The sequence below is a fragment of the Rhinoderma darwinii genome, chromosome 2 (genome assembly GCF_050947455.1).
Source record: "Rhinoderma darwinii isolate aRhiDar2 chromosome 2, aRhiDar2.hap1, whole genome shotgun sequence".
Taxonomy (NCBI): domain Eukaryota; kingdom Metazoa; phylum Chordata; class Amphibia; order Anura; family Rhinodermatidae; genus Rhinoderma; species Rhinoderma darwinii.
The window spans coordinates 191821367-191844675 of NC_134688.1; the positions used below are offsets into that span (position 1 = coordinate 191821367).

At 41.8% G+C, this 23309-nt stretch overlaps 1 protein-coding gene across 7 annotated transcripts in view; it reads right to left on the reverse strand.

Annotated features, from left to right (window-relative positions):
- The window catches only part of CCDC138 (coiled-coil domain containing 138), a 109388-nt gene that overhangs the window by 62399 nt on the left and 23680 nt on the right, over nucleotides 1–23309 (reverse strand). For all 7 annotated transcript variants that reach the window (XM_075852660.1, XM_075852659.1, XM_075852656.1 and 4 more), the window contains 3 exons: nucleotides 21076–21158; nucleotides 20794–20981; nucleotides 12095–12253 (listed from right to left, as the gene is read on the reverse strand). In XM_075852660.1, the coding sequence (XP_075708775.1) occupies nucleotides 12095–12253; nucleotides 20794–20981; nucleotides 21076–21158 (430 nt within the window). The remainder of the gene's footprint in view (nucleotides 1–12094; nucleotides 12254–20793; nucleotides 20982–21075; nucleotides 21159–23309) is intronic.

The following is a 23309-nucleotide window of genomic DNA, read 5'->3' on the forward strand; positions in this document are numbered from 1 at the left end:
GTGAGAAAAGCGGTAGTAAATGAGCAATGGCGTGAGACACATTTTAAATTTATACATCGCGCTATTTATGGTTTCAATATTCCCCCACACCCAAATGCGCCAGATAGATTGGAAGCTTGCCCAAGATGTGCCACTCCCAAAAGCGATCTTTTACATGGATTATGGAAGTGCCCCAAACTCGTTCCGTATTGGACCGAGATAGTGCAATTTATAAAAGATACTTGGGAAATCTCACTAACCCTGGACCCACTGTCTCTGCTGTTTCATGTCTTTCCTGATCTCCCTAGTGTACCACAAGCCCTTCATGTATTCTTGCTGATCGCTAAAAGATGCTTATTGGCACAATGGCTTACGCCCCTTATACCTACACTTACAGATCTAATGTACCAGATGAAGAAGGGTATACATATGGATAAGTTAGACATAGAGCGTACACCGGAAGCTAAAGCTTCCAAATTTTTTCAGAAATGGAAGACTTTTATTTCCAAGCATTACCGACAAAGCGAGATTGTGGAATTGATGGCACCATTTCATTACACGTCCTGGTATTTGACAAGAGCGGTGGCGGGGACGCTAGGTAACTTGGGGCCTCGGTGAGGGTCTAGCGAGGGGTGGGGGGGTGCACAAAGCTTGATCATGAAGATATACATGATTATTAGATCTGATGTCCAAATGTCGTATATTGGTTGCTATTGAAGATTAATTGAAAACTGATGGGACCCTGAGCTATGGTGGGGGCGGGGGGGGGGTATGTTTGTTTGATTGTTTAAGTTACTTTGGTCTAATGTCATTTGTAACAACAAGTACCTCAATGGTCATTGGCGATACTGCGAATGTTGCAGAATATCGTATTCTCTGCTGTATCTTATGCAATATGTTGCTATTACTGTACATTTCCTTTTCTCAGGGATCAATTCTGATGTATAATATTTGATTTCTCTTTGATTTTATGTTTCTTGTAATGTTATAAAATCCAATAAAATTTGTTTACAAAAGGGGAAAAGGACTAAAAGGGTTCTTTCCGTGCATGAGATTTAAGGTTTGTAAAACCCTCAAACCACAGAAAAAATACACATTTCTCTAGTCTTAGGAAGGATAAAATGTACCCAACAAATTAACTAATAGACTGCAATAGCAAAAAAAAAATTTATCTGCAACAATGCAGTTCCAACTTACAGTATGTGGGTGGCACTGGCAGAAAACAAAAAAAAACATGCCATAATGAAAATCTTAATATTCAGAAGGGTTTGATAAGTCATAGCGCTTCGGCACTCTGCTAGTGTGCATGACCAATACCCTAGTTGTCTGCGAGTTATGGGTATTTGCAAAACAGAATAAAACCGGAAGTGAGGGAACACTATATGCACCTTATCACAAAAAGAAACAGAATACATTTTCCAACTGAACACTATGCCCCTATGTGGAATTAAAGTATATGTACACCTTCGAAGATTTTTTTTTTTTTTTTTTTTTTTTTTAACTAAAACAATGTATGGCCCTGTTCACACGTTTTTTTTTTGCAGGCCAAAAAAAATCTGCCTCAGAATTCCTTCGTTTTTCACCGGTGGCCTTTGAAGGTAATGCAAGGACCATCGGCAAAAAACGCTCAGAAATGAATGCTGCAGGTTTTTTCTGCCCCAAACGGATTTCAATGGGAGGTCAAAGGCGGTAACCTCGGCAAGAAAGGACAAGCTGCCCTGGAAACAAAATTCCTCTGCCTCCCATTAAAATCAATGGGGAGCGATTCCGGACGGTTTTTAGCGCTGATTCTGACGCGGTTTCCGCATAAAAAAACTCTGTGAATTGGCCCAATTAATGTGTTTTGTGCAACTTTGTAATTTATTTTTATTTAATAAAAATAAAAAAATTACTTTTTGAGGAACAGCTTCTATGTATCCTGGATACATAGAAGCTGCATGCCACGCTGAAACCTGAATCCGTCAGCACAGCAGGACAGACGGACGGCTTTGGTGACAGCGGTTCCTGCGTGGCTCTGACTCGCAGGATCCAGCTGTTATCGATCACATCGACGTAAGGACCTGACAGATTCATGTATCAGTTTAGATATCTATGTATCCAGGATCTGAAAAAGTAGAAAAGCTGCACAAAACCTCTTAATACATGGTTTCCGTAGCCTTTACTATAGATAGAACTAATCCTCAATTGTTTAATTGTAAAGTAAAAACAAATGTAAATTCCTTTAATTGGTGTTTTTAAAGACATTTTTTATAATTATCTTCTTTTAATGTTTTTTTATGAACTTTGGAACTGTGAAACCTCCCTCTATGTAACATTGTGGCTTGTCTGCATCCTGCTGGGAACTGGTGCTTCAACATGCCCTTGTATCAGTAAGTATGGTGTATTTCTGTGATTTTTCAAAATAAATATATCTCCTTTTTCTGTGATTTGTTTACGTGTAGAGACTCGAAAGAGGATGAGGACCCTTTACGCAGGTTGCAAGCTTGCGCATTTTGGCCAAAATATCAATACCTCATGTTTTTCATGTACATTTTTACAGTATGCAGCCAGGCCTTGTGATGTTGGGGGAGATGGGTTGTCAGTACTTTGTGTGGTACACTTAGAAAGTGCCGGGAAAGCCCGCAGAGTCTAATAGTATGGGCGTGATCAATAGGCTGCAAGCCAGACTGGTGCACTACAAGTAACCCTGTGACTGGCACCCTTATATAAGCTTTATCTGTGTGCAATCATAATACTAAGCAACCACCCCCTTCATAAATGGTAGGTGTGAGAGTGGTTGTTCATCAGTATTTTGCACCTGTGCAACCTCCCTCCATGTAGCATTGAGGCTTCTCTGCATCCTGCTGGGAACTGGTGCTTTAACTTGCCGTTGTATCAGTAAATATATGTCCTTTTTCTGGAATTAGTTTTGTATGAACTTTGGACCACAAAGTGATTCCAAGTAAGAACCTTTGATTCCAGGATCATATCCCTGATGAAGCCAGAATGGGTGTGATCATGGAATTGTAGTACACTGTGTTAGATGAAATTCTTTTATCAAGATTGCATCTTGTAATTTTCAACTAGTAAGGCGCAGAAAATAGCTGTTACACAGATTCAACCCAGTTGTCTTTCTATTCTCTCCCTCACAATTCATACCATGCTACAAGGGATCCCACAAGAAAAAAAACCACACCGGTCTGATAAGCATCTTTTGCCGTTTTGTGTTTGCTTCCCAGAAGTATACTACTGTCAGTTGAGGCTTTTTGGTCCTAATAGGATTCTGTACTTTGGGCAGCTGAGAGGACAGCGTGTGTATGCCAGTGAATGCCAAACTAGAAAGCTATACAAGCGGGGAAGGTCTCGACTGGAAGAAAAAATAAACAAAAATCAAGGAGCGGTGAGCTACACTCTGTCAGACTGCTATCTGTATAACGTTTAGGGTTGTCACGACACCAGAATTTGGACTTCAATACCGATACTTTGTGTAGTATGGCAATTTTCGATACCAAAATAATAAAAAAAGTTCTTCCCTTTTCTGATGTGAGGCACATGGGGTGATGAATTTGAACCTCCATGTGCCGCACATTAATAGTAATTTAAGCCAATGTTGTCCATTATGACAGAAACATGTTGGGGGTTATGCATGAGGTACATGGTGGAGTCAATTCATATTAATGTGAGGCACATGGAGGTTTAAAATTCATAACACCATGTGCCTCACATTAATAAGTGAAAGAAAGCCGTTTTTATTTTCTTTTTTTTACAGCATACGCATCATAAATGCTATAAATTGTTGTGCAGGTTATTACGGTCGCGACGATACCCAATGTGTGTATATTTTATGTATTGAGATTTATTTTAATCTTTATTGTAAAAAACAGAAACAAAGCGCTTCTGCCGCTGCTTCGTTTTAGCGATTGGTGGGGGTCTAAGAAGTTTTAATTGGTGGGGGTCCGAGAACGGACATGTCACTATGACATGCCAGAAGTTTGTTGAACGTTTAGTTAGCCTTTAGCTTTTCTATTTTTAAACTATAATGTAGTGGCATATATCTATATATATGCCAGCACATTAGTCTGTGTACTGATAGTCTGCCCATATATGGTATGTCCCTAGATCGCATCATAGGGAATTCCCTGCAGTCAGCTCTGATCGCAGCATTCAAGGAAATAGCGGGGCTGCGGCTGTGTAATACAGACATTGCCCCGCTCCCGACAAGTGTACGCACGTGGTCATCATCAAGAGATTTTTACAGTGGGAAAGTAGTAAAATGTAAAAAAAAAAAAAAAACGATACAAATTTGGTATCGCTCTAATCGTACCGACCCACAGAATAAAGTTAACATGTTGTTTATACTGCACAGTGAACTCTGTAAAAAAAAAACAAAAAAAAAAACAATGATAGTATTGCTGACTTTTTGGTTTCCTCCTGGTATGGAATAGTGATTAACCCGCTAGTGACCGCTAATACGCCTTTTCACATCGGCCACTAACGGGCTTTATTCTGATGCATAAGCCTTTACGGCACTGCATCAGGATAAATAAACAGAGCAGGGAGCTGTCAAATCTCCCTGCTCTCAGCTGCCAGAGGTAGCTGAGGGCTGGGGGCGTCCCTGCTCGAGCGTGTGAGATCGATATATGTATCGATCTCACCCGTTTAACCCTTCAGATGCGGTGCTCAATAGCGTGCACCGCATCTGAGTGGTTTTGGAGAGAGGGACGGAGCTCCCTCTCATCCCACTGACACCCGGCTATAAGATCGCCGAGTGTCTGTGTCTCCGATGGCAGCCGGGGGCCTAATAAAGGCCCCCAGGTCTGCCTGTAGTGAATGCCCGCAGGCATGACCTAGCAGATGTCTGTCCGTTTTAAACGGACAGGCAGTAATACACTGAATACAGAAGTATTGCAGTGTATTATAATAGCGATCGGAGAATCGCATATTAAAGTCCCCTAGTGGAATGTGAAAGAAAATTAAAAACCCACTTATTCCCCTTACAAAATGCTTTACTATTAAAAAACCAAAATAAAAGTAAAAAAGTTACACATATTTGGTATCGCCGCATCCATAACGACCCCGACTATAAATCTATTACATTATTTAACCCGCACGATGAACGCCGTAAAAAAAAAAAAAAAAAACGATGGAAAAATGTGTGTTTTCTGTAAATCCTGACTTAAAAACATGTGATAAAAAGTGACCAAAAAGTCGCATCTACTCCAAACTGGTACCAATAAAAACTACAAGGCTTCCCGCAAAAAAAAAGCCCTCATACAACTGCATCGGCGGAACAATAAAAAAAGTTATGGCTCTTCAAATATGGAGACACAAAAACAAATAATTTTGAAAAAAAAAAGCGTTTTTACTGTGTAAAAACTATACAAATTTGGTATCGTTGCAATTGTAACAACCCGCTGAATAAAGTTATTGTGTTATTTATATCACACAGTAAACGACATAGATTTAGGACGCGAAAAAGAGTGGCAAAATTTCTGGGTTTTTTCTATTCCCCCCCCAAAAAAAGTTAATGAAAGTTAATCAATAAATAATATGTACCTCAAAATGGTGCTATTAAAAAATACAACTTGTCCCGCAAAAAACAAGACCGTATACAGCTATGTCGACGCAAAAATAAAAAAGTTATAGCTCTTGGAATGCGACGATGGAAAAACGTAGAAAATGGCTTGGTCATTAAGGTTTAAAATAGGCTGGTCATTAAGGGGTTAAAAAAAATTGCATGTACGCCAAAATGGAACCAATAAAAATTACAACTCGTTCCACAAAAATCAAGCCCTCACACAGCTCCGTCAACGAAAAAATAAAACGTTATGACACTCAGAATGCAATGATGTAAAATGATGCAAAATTTGGACCCAGACTATTTTTTGCCCATACATGTGCATCTGAGTGCATCATATCATAGGCAGTGCTGCACAAAGCCTGTCTCACTTAAAAAAAAAACTATCCTCCTCCGTTATTTAGATATCAGTGCCGTTATATTTGGTGCCCGATATGTAAATAACCCCTTGAACTGTTAGGCCCCATGCACACGAACATGCTTTTGCGGCCGCAATTCCCCCGAAGATCCACGGGAGCATTGGGGCCCCATTCATTTCTATGGGGCCATGCACACGACCGTAGTTTTTACGGTCCGTGCATGGCCCGGGAGCCCGCACCGCAGAAAGAACGGACATGCCTTATTACGGCCGTCTTCTGCGGTCCGGGCTCATTGACCATGCCAGGAGTCCCGTTCCCATGTACTGTGATCGAGCTGCGAATTCCGGCTGAGACACGGACCGTTTTTCACGGTCCAATCACGGTCGCGTGAATCAGTCAATGTCTGACACTGGTTGAGGTGGTGACTGGCAGTCATTTAGGCTACAATAAAACGAGAGTGAAAAAAAAATGGCCATTAAAAACTGATCAACGGTCAGTTTTTCATGTCCATTTTGCATCAGTGTCTCCAAATTCTCATCCATTTCCAGGCCGTTAAAAAAAATGTTTAAAAAAAATTGTCAGGGTAGATCGAGCCCAAGTGCCCATATAGTGCCATAGTGCCCACATATAGTGACAATGCCCACATGTAGTGACCGTGCCCACATAGTGCCACCCCCCAATATAGTGCCATAGTGCCCATGTAGCCAGTGCCCACCCCCTTGCAGATAACACCCCCACGCAGATCGTACCCCAACTTGTAGGGTTTATTTTTTGTGGGAAGAGTTGTAGTTTCTATTTACACCATTTAAAATACCATTTAACATAGGGATGTCACGATACCAGAATTTGGACTTAGATACCGATACTTTGTCTAATATTGTGATTCTTGATACCAAAACGATACTTTAGAAACAATAAAAAATAAAAAAAAGTTCTTCCATTTTCTGATGTGAGGCGCGTGGTGTGATGAATTTTGAACCTCCACGTGCCTCACATTTATAGTAGTTAAAGAGGCTCTGTCACCACATTATTAGTGTCCTATCTCCTACATAAGGAGATCGGCGCTGTAATGTAGGTGACAGTAATGCTTTTTATTTAAAAAAACGATCTATTTTCACAACGTTAGGAGCGATTTTGGTTTATGCTAATGAGTTGCTTAATGCCCAAGTGGGCGTATTTTTACTTTCGACCAAGTGGGCGTTGTACAGAGGAGTGTATAACGCTAACCTATCAGCATCATGCACTCCTCTCCATTCATTTACACTGCACTAGCGATATAGTTATATCACTATGTGCAGCTACATATACGTATTCAGAATCCTGATACTTCGGACTCTTTTCCTTGAGATTTCCAGCAATGGAAACGAAATCTCGCGAGATTACGGAGCTAAACGAGATTTCGTTTCCATTGCTGGAAATCTCAAAGAAAAGAGTCAGAAGTATCAGGATTCTGAATACACATGACGTCCAGGCTGGATGGTCATGTGTATTCATTATCAGGACACTGCAGTAATGTTAGGGCTTGTGTATGTGGCTGCACATAGTGATATAACTATATCGCTAGTGCAGTGTAAATGAATGGAGAGGAGTGTATGATGCTGATAGGTTACCGTCATACACTCCTCTGTACAACGCCCACTTGGTCGAAAGTAAAAATACGCCCACTTGGGCATTAAGCAACGCATTAGCATAAACCAAAATCGCTCCTAACGTTGTGAAAATAGATCGTTTTTTTAAATAAAAAGCACTGCTGTCACCTACATTATAGCGCCGATCTCCTTATGTAGGAGATAGGGCACGTATAATGTGGTGACAGAGTCTCTTTAACCCCCTCATGTTCCTCAGTCATAATGGACAGCATTGAGTTAATGTGTGAGGTACATGATGGGGTTAATTACTATTAATCTGAGGCATATGGAGGTTCAAAATTCATAATACCTCATGCCTCATTAATAAGTGAAAGAAAGCAGTTTTTTATTTCATAACAGCGTAAACATGAATGACGCTACAAATGTGTTATTACGGTCGTGACGATACCGAATATGTGTATATTTTATGTAGAAACTTATTTTAATGTTTATTATGTGTGTTTTTGTTTTTTTTATTTAACATTACTTTATTAATTTTTTAACTTTTTTATTTTTAATCTTTAATGTACTGGCCTATATTGATATGCCAGTACATTAGCCTGTGTACTGATCGTACAGAGGCAGTTGTTAGGAACAGGAAATATGCTCAGACAGCCCTGGGGTCCTTCAATGGACCCTGGGCTGTCTGCCCATATATGGTATGGCCCTCGATTGCGTCTCAGGAATTCCCTGTGACGCGATCCAAAGGGCATCTCCCCTTCTCATTTTCTCCTGAATGCCGCGGTCAGCTTTGATCGCAGCATTCAGGAGAATAGCGGCGGCGATGAGAGGTTTTTCTGATCCCTGCCGCGGGGCTGCGGTTGTGTAATACAGCCATTGCCCCGCTCCTAACAAGAAGTGCGCGCGCGGTCAGCATAAGGTGATGCGGCGGGAGATGCACTAATGAGCGTCGGGGCAGGCACCAAAGACAGAACATGTGGGTGTTTCTCAGTGCGCCCGCCATGTTCGGTCTTCAGTGCCACCGCTCATTAGTGCAGCGCCGGCCTCATCACATCATGCTGACCACGCGCGCACTTCTCAGGAGCGGGCCAATGGCTGTATCACACATGTATTACACAGCTGCAGCCCCGCTCTCATACATTCATGTGTTACAATACTGAGCTGTGCGGCCACACAACTTCGTATCGAAATACATGAAAAAACAGTATTGAATCGTTTGAGGGTGCACGGTATCGAAACAGTATCGAAGTTTCGATGCATCGTGCGTCGCTAATTTAATGTAGTGGGAAACTGAAAATAAGATTCTTTGCAGGCTGAAATTGGAAAAAACTGATTCCTCCATTGTTTTTTGGGTTTTGTTTTTACGGCTTTCACCGTGCGATAAAAACGACAACTTAAATTTTTTCTGCGACTCAATATGATTACAAGGATACCAAATTGACATTGTAAAAGTAGTAAAATATAACAAAAAAAAAACAAAGTAAAAATTATTTCTTAAAAAAAATTGTTTTGTCATTCCGTGAGGTATATGTTTTTTTTATTTTTAGGTAGATTGAGTGGTAGGAGGGCTTATTTTTTGCGGGATGAACGTTAGGTTTTTTTTTTGGTACCATTTTTTGGTACATACAACGTTTTGATCACTTATTAACATTTTTTTTGAGAACTAAGGTAACCAAAAAAGAGATTTGGGCTTTTTACATTCCTTATTTTTTACCGTGTTCACCGTGTGAGTTAAATTATGGTATATTGTAATAGTTCGGACTTTTACGGACGCAGCTATACCAATTTTGTTAATTTTTTACATTACTTTAGACTAAAAATGGGAAAAGGTTGTTTTTTTTTTGGACTTTAAATATATATATTTTTTCACTAATAAGAACTTTACTTTTTCTTTTTTTATTTACACTTTTTACTAGTCACCCTAGGGAACTTGAACCAGCAATCTAATGATACAATACTAATGTATTGCGGTATATTCTAATTTTTACAGGCTTCTGTAACAGCGCGATCTCTGTTCCTGTCCGTCAGTATACAGCAGACACCCGTAGCGGGTGCGGGCTTAGCACGTGAGCCTGCTCCATACATCACCACCTGCACCACGACATGCTATGGAGTCGTGGTGCACGAAGGGATTAATGCCACTGATATGCCATTTTAGTGCACAATATGTTATGCCCAGTTTGTGCCACTGAAGACAAATACCTCATAAAATGTTAAATCGGGTTCTTCCGGGTATGGCGATGGCATATCTGTGGATGTAAACTGCTGTTTGAGCACGCTGTAGGGCTCAGGACAGAGGGAGCGCCATTTGGCTTTTGGAGTGCAGATTTTGCATGGTAGGAGTTCTGTTTGGGGTTTTACTGGTATTTCAGTTTATAACGTGGGGGCATATGTAAGCTGTGCGGAGTACATCAGGGTATAAAAAGAGGGTATAATAATGCAGTAAATAAAAAATTCATACATGCGCGGCAGACGTCGCACTGATAAATGGTGATCAATCTTATCCTCTTTTGGAACACTCTGAAAATTTTCCGTCGCCATACTCTTGCTCTCAAATGGAGCTGTGTGAGAGCTTATTTGATGCGGGACAATCTGTGGTTTGCTTTGTACGATTTTTGGGTACATGCGATTTTCTGATCACTTTATTAAATTTTTTGGCAAGCAAGGTGACCAAAAACCATAAATTCTGACAATGCTTTTCATTATTTTTTTTTACGGCGTTCACTCTGGGCTATAAATTAAAATTTTACTTTATTATGCAGGCCGATACGATTACGGCGATAATATATATATTATGTAAGTGTTACTGAATGTGGGAGTTATTTGTTTCTTTCCCATCTACGTAGACTAAGACTTGCTTGTGTTTTATGGAGGTTTTAATTCATACATATATATCCAGAAATAAATCCAGCAGCACTCCGGTAATCAAGGTGAAAAAAATGTGGTTTATTGTGCCAACATGGCAAGTACAACGTTTCCGTCCCACCTTGGGACCTTTTTCAAGGTGGGACGGAAACGTTGCACTTGCCATGTTGGCACAATAAACCACATTTTTTTCACCTTGATTAACAGAGTGCTGCTGGATTTATTTCTGGATATCTACATTGTCTTTGGATTAAGACTACTAGCTGCCACCCTCTATTATTGGACTTTTCTGCTGGAAAACCGAGTGCTGCTGTCTCTCTTTGCTGGTATATATATATATATTTTTTTTAGCTTTTGCAGGCGACTTTTTGATAACCTTTTAGTCTATATTTTAGGAGGGGTGATGACCAAAAAAAATAGTGACTCTAGCATATTTTTTACTTACTTTTTTTGCGGTGTTCACCGTGCAGGAAAAATAATATTATAGTTTGGGTCGTTACGAACGCGGTGATACCAAATATGTGTACTTAACAGTTTCTTTTTTCCTATAATAAAAGATTTGCTGCCGACGTGCTGCAAAACATTATCGACCGCCGAATCTAAGGGGTTAAATGCCGAAATCAGCGGCGATAGGCCGGTGATGGGCAACAGGGAGGGCAGGGCAGACACCCTGCACAGTTAACCGCCGCTGCGGTGTAGTGCTGTGTGACGGTTAACTGTTAGAAGTCCAGACGTGACTGCATGTCAAGGTGCGCTAAATGCTTGCCTGGACATGCAGTTATGTCAAGGTTAAGAAAAAAGGGGTTAAGAAAAAAAAAAAAAGTGTGATATTATGGGTTTAGAAATGCTGGGATATAGAAGCAATGTTTAGCTTTCCAGAGTAAATATAGGGTCTCAAATTTCGGTGCTCTGAGGACTGGTCTTCAGCTTCCTGCAAGTATCTTGATATTAATAAACACACTCAATTACCTGATAAGGAGATGTGAACAAAGCCTATGTGCCAAACGTAAAGTCCCAATGTATGCCACTGTATATAGACACCCATGCAATAATAAAGTTGATTTTATAAGAAAAGCGCAGACTTTCCTATACATTTAAAAAAATAAATATATATATATATATATATATATATATATATATATATATATATATATATATATATATACCAAAATATACCTGCCCGGCAGGTGAAAAAAAGGACACACTTTTGGATTAAGTCAGGTCTACAGACCCATTCAGCGTATGCGCTGGAAGTATCTCTCGATGCTACATGGACACACCAAATGTGGTGTCTGAACATAGGCATAGTCGGGCATTTGGATGGTTAGGTACCAAGAACCCGGTGGAAGTTATCAGCTTTCTCTGCCTCCCATTGATTTCAATGGGAGGTGGAGGCGTTTTTTTTGCAGCGAGCGGAAAAATCGGCTCGCGGCAAAAAGAAGGGACATGCCCTATCTTCGGGCGTTTACGCCTCTGACCTCCCATTGACATCAAGGTGAGGCAGTGAAAGCGTATTTCGCGGCGTTTTATGCCTGCGGCGCTCAATGGCCACAGGCGAAAAATGCACCGAAAATCGGCGTGCAGCCAAAGGAAAATCTGCCTCAAAATTCCAAATAGAATTTTGAGGCAGATTTTCCTCCTGCAAAAAACTCAGTGTGAACCCAGCCTAAAGAGGCATATACACATACCAGAGCAAACCCAACGTGTCGAAGAGAAACAAAAGCTGAAAAAGTAAATTACCGTACCTCTTGCAGTATTCGAAACTTCTCATGCACAATTTCTTCCACATCTTTTATCTTGCTCAGTGTGGCCTGGTGTTTCAGAAGCATCGTCTCCTTTTCTAATAAACTCTGCTCTCGTTTTTTCAATTGGAGGGAATATTCTTGTTGTGACAGTCTCTCTTGCTATAAAAAACAGAATCACACACATTACAGTTATTATGGGCAAAACAAACAATGCTAAATAAAGTGGATTTTTTTGAGAGGTCACCGTAAAATCCTTTTCTCGTCCAGTTCATTGGGTTGCTGTTGGGTATAAGGTTGACACTAAGAATTCAAACAGTGTAGCCCCTCATACAGGATGTACCCCATCTACAGACGTTGAGCTAATCCACAAGGAAAGAAGGTAGGCAGCACTCAGAAGGTGGAGATGAATCACCAGTGGGTGCACTGGAATGAACCACTGGTGATTCATCTCCACCTTCTGAGCGCTTCCTACGTTCCTTATTTCCTTGTGTAATTTTGTGGCTTATTGGGAACATGCCACTGGTTTGGCGCACACCATAAAGTTCATAGGAACTACAAGGAGTGCTGTACCCATCTCTATGTTCTATTGAGCTAATTTAGTCTGTCTGTGTAAGCAGTAGAAGCAGAAAAAAACCCACAAGGTAAGTTACTGTAGTCAGAACTAGAGAGGAGAATCCCCCCTAATAGACAACCACAATAACCTTCAACTAAAACGGTTGGGAGCAGTGTTCCCCAATTAACTGGTCGAGATGAGGATTTTAACGCAAGTACTCAAAAAATCCACTTTTCTCACTCGTTATATTAGGTACATAGACCATGGAAAATTCTAAAGCAGTTCCCAGCGGTCATACCAGAAAGGAGGTCATGTTCTCCTCAACAGATGCCTGCAAGACCTGGATTACAAGCGAAGCATCTGCAGAAGCAAAAGTGTGCACCCGGTCATCCGTAATCCAAAAGAAAGGTTCTCTACCATGGATCTGGCAAGCCTCACGAAAGCCAACTGAATCCATCGAGCGATAGTAGCCTTAGAGGCTACTAACGTCTTCCTTGGACCCTCTGGGAGGAAAAACAAGGACTTTGACCTTTGGAAAGAAGAAGAGTGGGAGATGTAAATCTGTAAGGCATGTACAACATCTAGGTTGTGAGAACACTCCCTCGTATGAATAGGAGAAGGACAAAAGGACAGCAGTGCAAAGTCCTCGTTCAGGTGAAAAGCGGAGAGCACCTTGGGCAAGAATGAGGGCATATGGAGTACTATCTCGTTCTGACAAAGACTCAGGAATGGAGAGCGGCAGGAACCGCTGGATGGAAGTCACAGCTATCAGCAAAACCACCTTATTGGAGAAAAGACGCAAAGAGATCTCTCGTAAATGTTCAAATGGAGCAGATGGCAGAACATCCAGAACCAAGTTGAGATCCGATGGAGGAGTCGGGAACTGATAAGGGGAAAAGCAGCTTGAGCGACACCTTGCAAGGAAATCCAAACATGAGATTTAGATGCCAAGGGATGATTAACCAGGGTGGAAAGCGTAGACACTCGTCCCTTAAGGAAACTAAGGGCAAGACCCTGATCGAGCCCTTTTTAGAGGAAATAATTGTGGTCAGGACAAAAACACGTAATGGAGGGAGATTACGATCAGCTCACCAACTGAAAAAGGTCTTCCAGGTACAGTGATAAAGGCTTCCTTGCCTTAAAGGAACAGTGTCACGAAAAAAAATAATTTTACATCAGTTTGGTTTTAGTGTTTTATTAAAAACTTTTATATTTATTTGTGTGTTTGTGTTTTACTTTTTTTTATTTTTACACTTTTTCTTCCCTATGGGGGCTGCCATTTTTTTTTCCATCTCTGTATGTGTCGATTAACGACACATACAGACATGGAATACGGCAGCTACAGTCCCATAGTGAATGCGAACGGGGCCCGTTCCATTCACTATGCTGTACGCCGTCTGTGTGGGAACGGCGCATGCGCCGCTCCCACACAGTTTAAGTTGAACTGTGCGCCGTCCGGCGCCATTTTCCTGTAGACCGGAAGTCGCGGCCGGACAGTAAGATTACTACTTCCGGTCGCGGCTTCCGGACTTGTGCACTAGGAGCGGCGGTAGCAGACGGAGCGGACGGACCGGAGGGAGCGGCGGCGACTGGAGCAGGTAAGTTATTTCTATGTATGTTCGTGTTTTACTGTGTGTTTACTAGTGTATGTTAACCTACTACACTGTGTGTTAGCTCAAAAAATGGCGACACACAGTGTAGGAGGTTTGACCGTTCAATCCCCTCGTTTCTCCCGGCACTAGCCAGGATAAAGGAGGGGGGGATTCTGAGAGCTCACTAGAGCGAGTGAGTTTTCCCAAATTTTGCAGCATAAAGCAATGTGGTTGCTTTACCACATGCAATGCTGCAATTTTGGAAATTGCTCCATCTAGTGACCAGCACTGGGAAATATTATAAATTAGAATCTAATTTATAATATTGCCTGACTAGTGAAAAAAAGTAAAAAATTAGAACAATGTTTAATCATTTTTACACTAACTGTTCAATTTAAAAAAAAAACAAAAAAAAAAAAAAACCTCGCAACACATTCCCTTTAAGCATAGGGAGAATAATCTTCTCTGACAAACTGCGTGCTCTTAAAACGGATGCTGTAATAATTACGCTGTTAAAGGTAGCCCCCTTAAATTGGGTCATGACGGAGAGGTAAAAAACATGGAAAGTCGGCCAGCAGGCCCACCAGCAGTTCCAAGTGGGGCAGTAGCCATCTTGCTACCCCCGGCCTGTCGCCAAGAACCTCCCACATCACCCACACTGACATCAATTTTGTTCTAATTATGCCTGCATATAAGGGAGGGTCCCGCCGGGAAGACGCCACCCCCGGACGAAGGCATCTGCCGAAACGCGCGTCGGGACTGGCGTCTCCCCCATGCGGTTACATGAATCCGGGTACGTACCATTACTTTCCCTCATCTGTATATGGCTGCTCTGGCACTAAGAGCCAGGCTTTATACTTCTATTTACATCAGCCTCATTTCTGTTGCTCTGTGTTACCAATTACATACACTGGTCACAGTTCTTAACACCAGGCAATGGTGTTTCTTATATGAGAATCACCTTATTCATATGCATTGACACTGCATAACTATATATACTGGTCACAATTTCTAAATACCAGGTAATGGTGTTTCTTATTTGAGAATCACTTCGTACATACGTATTGGCACAGCATAATTAATCATTTATTTACGTTTGTTACACATATGCCATATACATTAAGTCTGCTTGTGTCATCAATACTGATTTTGGGTTCTTGTTATTCATTACCATTAGGTTCTACCATCAATTTATGTATTCCGTATGGGCTGACGCCGATTTTACACTGTGTGACTCATTTTTAATTGTTTGTCCTTGTATCTGTTAATAAAGACGTTTTTTTCTATCACACATCATTTTGAGTGTACTTGACCTCTTTCTCTATAGGTTTTTCCGTATATTTATGGTCTGAGTACCAGGTTATATTTGGGTTATAGGTGTGTTCTCCTTAGTCTATAGTTGTGGTTATTTATGTCACTTTGACTGTTATAGACACATAACAAAATATATATATTTGGAGTTCATACTATTGCTGCTCGTGTACAATTTGGTTATCCAACAAAGGGCCCAATCTGACGCCACGAGAACAGTGGGAATCCCTTAGGCCTTGATCCATCTGAGAAGCCTGGGCAGAAGAGCTTGGGTGACAAAGAAGGGGGACCTTGTGATTGAAATTGGATGTCAAAGTCCGGCCTGCCCTGCCTCTGGTGATTTAGAAAGGTCACGGTCATGACATTGTCAATTTGGACTCGCACCAGGAGGCTGCACAGAAGCGATGCAGTAGGCAAAGGAAGATTGCTTTCAATTCCAGAAGGTTGATGGGAATAAAGCATTCTTGCTGTGACCACAGTCTCCGTGTCATGAGGTTCCGCACATTCCTCCCCAGCCCTTGAAACTTGCATCTGTGGAAAGGATTCGGCATTTGAGTGGAAGGGAGGAGCGATGGCCGGGAATAATCATGGACGAGTCACCAGTTAAGGGCCCAACTGAGAAAGAAAGGAGGATATTTTGCTTCAAGGAGTCCGATTCCATTAAGAGAGGATCGCCCTTTGAAGGCAATGATTGTGGAACTGTGCAAAGGGAGTAGCTTTGATCAAGACCATCATGGTGCCAAGAAACATCATGCAGAGACAGAGAGATGGTAGAGCCTCTCCGCAAGACTGGACCCCCATCTGAAGAGCAAGACAACCACTCCTTGGGAAGAAACTCTCGCCAACTCAGTGTCGACGGTCACGCCCAGAAAAGGCAGTGTCTGGGATTAGGACAGACAAGACTGAGCGTTTGATGAGCCAACTGCATCGGGTCGAGGTATCCCAGCTGATCTGGAGAGCAACCATATTGTCCTCCCTAGTAGGAGACTTAATAAATATGTTGTCTAATTAGGGGGTGAATGAAAACCCCCTGGCCCAAAAGGAATGCCATCACCACAGACAGTACCCGTGGGTTGTTCGCCAATCCAAATGTAGTGCCGTTCAGTGATTTATGTGTTCCATTACTTGAGGTCCAAGATGGGATGAACTGACTTGTCATTTCTTGGTATGACAAAGAGATTGGAGGGAAACCCCTGATCGGGAGGTACGGGGATGATGACCCCTTGAAGAAACAAGGAATCGATTGCCTGAAAAAAGCCAATTGGCCTGGAGGGCGACTGTGGAACAGGAACCTTTGAGAAATCCTTGGGAGGAAGTCTGGTAAACTCGATACTACATCATGAGGATACCACTTCTTGAACCCAGGCGTCCGAGATATAGGAGAGACAGACATCCTTGAATTGCAGAAGCCTATCCTATCCACCCCCCCCCCCCCACCTGAAAAAGGTCCAGTGGGGGTGCACTTTCAGGTCGATCTGGGATTGCCTGCCCCAGTCTTGGTGGCATGAGAGCAAGGGTGCCAGAAAATACAGGGTTTGAAGGACGGCTTGCTCTTAGACTCCTGATGGGACAGCTGTCTGAAGAATAAAAAAGACTGGTGAACCTGCAAAAAAGCCAAAACAGAGTACCTGATTTCTTTCTTGGAAGAAGTAGTACATTTAATTCTGTTGTGGAATTGGCTCTTTTACCGCTTGTGGCTTCCGAGAAATCTCGGGTTCCATAAAAAAGGGAGCCAAAAACGAATGGAGCAGATAAGGATTTTTGTGGACGGACCAACACCTCAGCCAGGCTGTTCTATGGATGGCAATAATGGACGTCGAAACACGTTCCACCTGGCGTCCTGCATCAAGAAATGCTTTGCACCGATACGTTGTTGAATTAGGCAGTTGGTGTGAGAGATCCACTAATTTTTCCTGAGGAGCTCCTGAGAGGATACCGTGACAGAGTTGTTGAGCCTATTCAGTGGAAGCACTGCTGACCAAAGTCATAGCAAAAAGGGGAACCAGTAGCCTCAAAGGAAGACCTGGAAAAGGACTCAATATGCCGGATCAGCGGGTGGCGGAACGATGCTGCTTCTGCCATAGATAGAAAATGGATACATAACATCTAAATTGGCTATGATGAGAATACTTCTTGTCGGGGTGATTTCACTTCTTGGAGACTACCTCTTCAGACTTAGTAGAAAACAACGTTTGCGACCACTTAGGTCGACGGAAGGAAATGGTCTCAGGTAAGGGCACATCGTCCATCTGTATGGAGTCACGAACTGCCCTGATGAAACTATCCACAAAAGAGGACGACTTTAAAGATTGTTCCCCATCCAGCTCAGATTCGGTTTCTGAAAGCTCACCGCCTGACAAGGCCTCTCTGGGAGGGGAGGAAGTAGCAGATTGTACCCCCAATAGGGGATGTGAAACAGAGGAGGTGTGAGGGACTGATGGCTGTCGCGCAGACCTGGCACGCTTTTGAGGTCTACTAGGTGAGGAAGACCAGTACAGATTATCTAGAGGTTCACGGTCAGAAAACCGAAACAAGATGGCCATCATGGATTGGGCGACTTTAGAGGTCACCAACGGCAGTGGAAAAGGAATTGGCCCACTCTAGTTCAGTACCTACAGCATCAGGTGAGGGCAAAGCTGGGGAAAGCGTAGGACGGAGCCACAGACACTTGTCAGAGGGCCAGCATGCATCGCATAAAGAAGTAGGTTGACCGCATTAACATTTTATGCTGCAGTTCGTGCAGGTATAATAAACAGCGATGGTTGTTTGGCGGGTAAGCTTTCCCCAGGGGTCTGACATTGCAGTAAGAGGTAGTCACAACACACTGGTCATTAACTCAGCTACTGCACAGCATGACAGTTACTCCATCATGAGAAACATGTTAATGGCTGCTCAGTTACCTAGGTTAATGGCCCCTACCGCAGAGAAGTCTGTCTCATAGGCTAAAAGGGGGGGGCTATAAAAGAAAAAAAGGGGACCAAGGGCTTGTTCTACCTAAATTCCAGGGAGTGTGGTGCTGGCCCAGCAGCAAGATTTAGAATGTGGTCCTGTATCCCATGGTGCGTCTGCCCGACAGAATAGAAGACATAGAAGGAAGAACAAGCCCCAACATTCTGCGATTTGGTCAAACTTGCCTTTCCTAATCAGCTTCGCTCCCAGTAGTCCAGTAACCAACAGGGGCACCCCCCCCCCCCAGTGAGTTGCCCTCAGGTAAGGGGGAGCACCGGTGGGGAGCAGTAGTGGAGGGGTGCACCTTGCGCTGTTGGCCAAAAAAGGATATTGTACTCGATTCTTATGTCTTTCTTAGGCAGGGGGATAACAGTGCAGTGAAGTAGACACTGTGCGCACGCCTTAAAGGGGAAAGCAGGGGTCAGTGTCACCCTTGTTTCCTATCTTGAGATAAAATAGGCAAAAAATAAACTAAGATGAAAAAAACAAAACCCTGCTAAACTAGCAAGAGAATCTGCCTCCTATGGACACGAAGCTAAAACTGAATTAGCTTAGTGTCTGTACATGGAGTATAATCTGTAGGAGGGGCTACACTTGAATTCTGAGCGTATTTTCACACTGCTTATCAGGATGATTTTGGAGCGTAAAAGCCTCATATTACACTTAAAAAAAAGCCTGCTAACAATCTCCCATTGATTTCAATGGGAAATACAGTGTGCGGTTCATACGAGGCGTATTTTTACACAGCTGAATTTAAAAAAAGCCTTGTAAAAAGAGGAAGCACGTTAGTTCTTGAGGCGTTTTTGGAGCTAGTTTTCCAAGGACTATGAAAAACAGCTAAAAAAAAAGCAAACGTTTTTTCAGCTTCAAAAAATGCCTTGAAATCAGAGGCTGTTTTCCCTTGAAACAGCCTCGTAATTTTCAGCCACTTCATTTTTTACATGTGAACATACCCTTAGTGCTAAGCCTCCTAGTGGCAACAACATATACTCATGGTCTGTGTCCCCAAACAAGTGATTTAAAGAGGCTTTGTCACCACATTATAAGTGGCCTATATTGTACATGATGTGATCGGCACTGTAATGTAGATTACATGAGTGTTTTTTATTTAGCAAAACAATCATTTTTGACGGAGTTAAGACCTATATTAGCTTTATGCTAATGAGTTTCTTAATGGACAACTGGGCGGGTTTTACTATATGGCCAAGTGGGCGTTGTGGAGAGAAGTGTATGACGCTGACCAATCAGACTCATACACTTCTCTCCATTCATTTATACAGTACATAGCGATATAGCTATATCGCTATGTGCAGCCACATAAACACACTATAACATTACTGCAGTGTCATGACAATGAATATACATTACCTCCAGCCAGGACGGGATGTGTATTCAGAATCATGACCATTTCTCTGCACTTCTCTGTGATTTACAGCACAGCGAGATCTCGCTGTAAATGACAGTTTACAGCGTAATCTCACGAGACTATGCCTGCTATGCTGTAAATCACAGAGACATGGTCAGGATTCTGAACACACATCCCGTCCTGGCTGGAGGTAATGTATATTCATTGTCAGGACACTGCAGTAACGTTAGTGTTTGTGTATGTGGCTGCACATAGCGATATAGCTATATCGATATGTGCAGAGTAAATGAATGGAGAGAAGTGTATGACGCTGATTGGTCAGCGTCATACACTTCTCTCCACAACGCCGACTTGGTCAAAAAGTAAAACACGCCTAGTTGTCCATTGAGAAACTCATTAGCATAAAGCTAAAATAGGTCATAACTCCGTAAAAAATGATCGTTTTTCTAAATAAAAAACACTGCTGTAATCTACATTACAGCGCCAATCATATTATGTACAATATAGGCCACTTATAATGTGGTGACAGAGCCTCTTTAAACAGCAATTGAAATTAGTATCATTATTGTACAGTCATTACTTTACATTAAAGGAGTTGTCCCAACAGGACTATTAGGGCACATCAATGTCGGGTCCCCCATTCTGTGAGCGGGAGAAGAGAGCTGCAAACAAGCAGCAACTCTTACAATGACAGACTTGGCTGCCATGTAAACCTACATTTCCTTGCAACTGGCCCCATAGTCCGCCAGCAAAAGCAGCTGATTGCTGCTGTGGATCTCTGTGTAAATGGTTGTCTGTGGTGAGACAATCCCTTTAAAATCTGTATAAAACACAGATAAATACTATTTTCATACATACGGTAATTAGATATTTCTTTTAGGACTTGTATTTCGGCCTAGGTGCCGCTAAGCTACCTAAATTTTCCTACCTGCAGTTTTTGATAGATTTCTGATAGCTCTTCGTATATATCATGGATTTCAGAAGGCAAAACATTTGGGCTCTTCAATGAAGTGTTTTTTGTCTTCCTCATATTCTGTTTAACACCAGCAGGCCCACTCATTAGAAAGGATGGTTCAGTACATGTGTTGGCTATTAAATGTGATGGCAAAGTAACATCTATAAAAAAAAATATATAAATAAATTACAGCCTACGATTGCACAATAGATACAAGACATTTCTGTCAAATTATGTAGTACTACTCTTTATTACCTGTCTCTGTATACAAGTGGGTACTGGAATCCTGAACTGGGTACACTTCATCATCAATGTGTTCATCTGTAATCTCTAGTTGGCTTAAATCATAAAAATGATCAATCCTGATATTAGAACTAAAAGATATACTTTGCATGGTATAAAATATACATGACCAAAACTAGAATGTACCATATAAAGATTGTAAAAAACTTCCACAAACAAATGCGTAAGTACTTTTATCTACGATTTCTGGAATGCTATAAATACAGATTGACATATCTAGTACAAAAATGATTAACCATAGACTTCTAAATGAGCTTAAAAAGAAAGATATGAGAATCAGTTTGCTAGTTTCTTTACTGGTACTGTATTCCTTAAAGGAGTATTACTGCCTAACAAATTGTTCCTATCCATTGTATAGGTGATAAATTCTAGATCGGTCGGGGTCGACCCACTGGGACCGATGTTCTGGCAATCGGTAATAGTCCCAGAGGGCAGACCCCCACCGACCTAGATTTTTTCACCTATCCAGTTTATAAGTGAAAATGCTTTAGGCTGGAATGCCCCTTTTAAAGTAATGTCCATGTTGTTTACAACGCCAACATTCTGTGCGTAACATTTTTGAAATGTAAATGAATGTGCTAAAGGCGTGTTTCTGTGTCATTAACGCAGTTGTTTATTGTTCTATGGTTAATGACACCGCATGCTCTCGTCTAGAGTAGGAGCAAACAGAAATTCACCCTGACAAAGGATAGCACACAACTTGGCTTTAGATCCTGCGTATGCATTCCAGCCAGTACTTGAGCCACATGGCCCTATAAACTAAATTAGATGTTGCTGGAGCTCTAGGGTTCAATTACATAGGATCCACAAGGGCGTCTACAATAAAGTCCACATCTTTGGCTATGGTTGGGATGGAATCCAAGGGCGGCTCTCTGGGGGTCCCTGTTCCGGATGGGACCCTAGGTTACTAATCTAGATCTTTATGGTTCATGCATCAGATGTAGCCGCTATAACCAGTTTAAAAGATAACGTTGAAGTCTCCCAATTCTTTTATTTAGGTAAACATCAGCTCTTCTGTCCATAGGGTCTTATAAGGACCCCATGTCCTCAAAGGGTAATGCAGCTATCCTGGAAATTTTAGCTACTGGTGCATCTATCTTCAATGCACTATCCCAATATGACACCACTTCTTCATCAAACAGATATTTCCTTTTCACAGACGATGGTATATACAATTTTCTATCAAGTTTTTTCCACTCCTTTATAAGAGCTTTAATGTTACATAGTTACATAGTTAGTATGGTTGAAAAAAGACACATGTCCATCAAGTTCAACCAAGGAATGGGAAAGGGAAGGTAAAAATTTCTATCTATTTTCCATCTACTATAGCTACTGTGACCAGCTACTGTGACCAGCTACTGTGACCAGCTACTGTGACCAGCTCCTGCGGTAGACTATTCCATAGATTCACAGTTCTCACAGTAAAGAAGGCTTGTCGCCTCTGCAGGTAGAACCTTTTTTCTCCAGACGGAGGGAGTGTCCCCTTGTTTTTTGAGGGGTTTTACATGGAACAGGATTTCGCCATATTTTTGGTATGTGCCATTTATATATTTATATAAATTAATCATGTCCGTCCCCCCCCTTAGTCGTCTTTTTTCAAGGCTAAATAGGTTTAATTCTTTTAATCTTTCCTCATAACTTAGATTCTCCATGCCCCTTATTAGCTTCGTTGCTCTTCTTTGTATTTTTTCCAACTCCAGGGCATCCTTTCTATGAACTGGAGCCCAGAACTGGACTGCATATTCTAGATGAGGCCTCACTAATGCTTTGTAAAGTGGTAATATTACATCCCTGTCCCGCGAGTCCATGCCTCTTAATACACGACAATATCTTGCTGGCCTTTGAAGCAGCTGATTGACATTGCATGCTGTTATTTAGTTTACGATCTACAAGTACACCCAGATCCTTCTCAACAAGTGACTCCCCCAGTGCAGATCCCCCTAGGACATATGATGCATGCAGGTTGTTGGTACCCAGATGCATAAGTTTACATTTATCTACATTAAACTTAATTTGCCAAGTGGACGCCCAAAAAAAACTTTGTTTAAATCCACTTGCAATTCACGAACATCTACAGTGAAGGAAATAAGTATTTGATCCCTTGCTCATTTTGTAAGTTTGCCCACTGTCAAAGACATGAACAGTCTAGAATTTTTAGGCTAGGTTAATTTTACCAGTGAGAGATA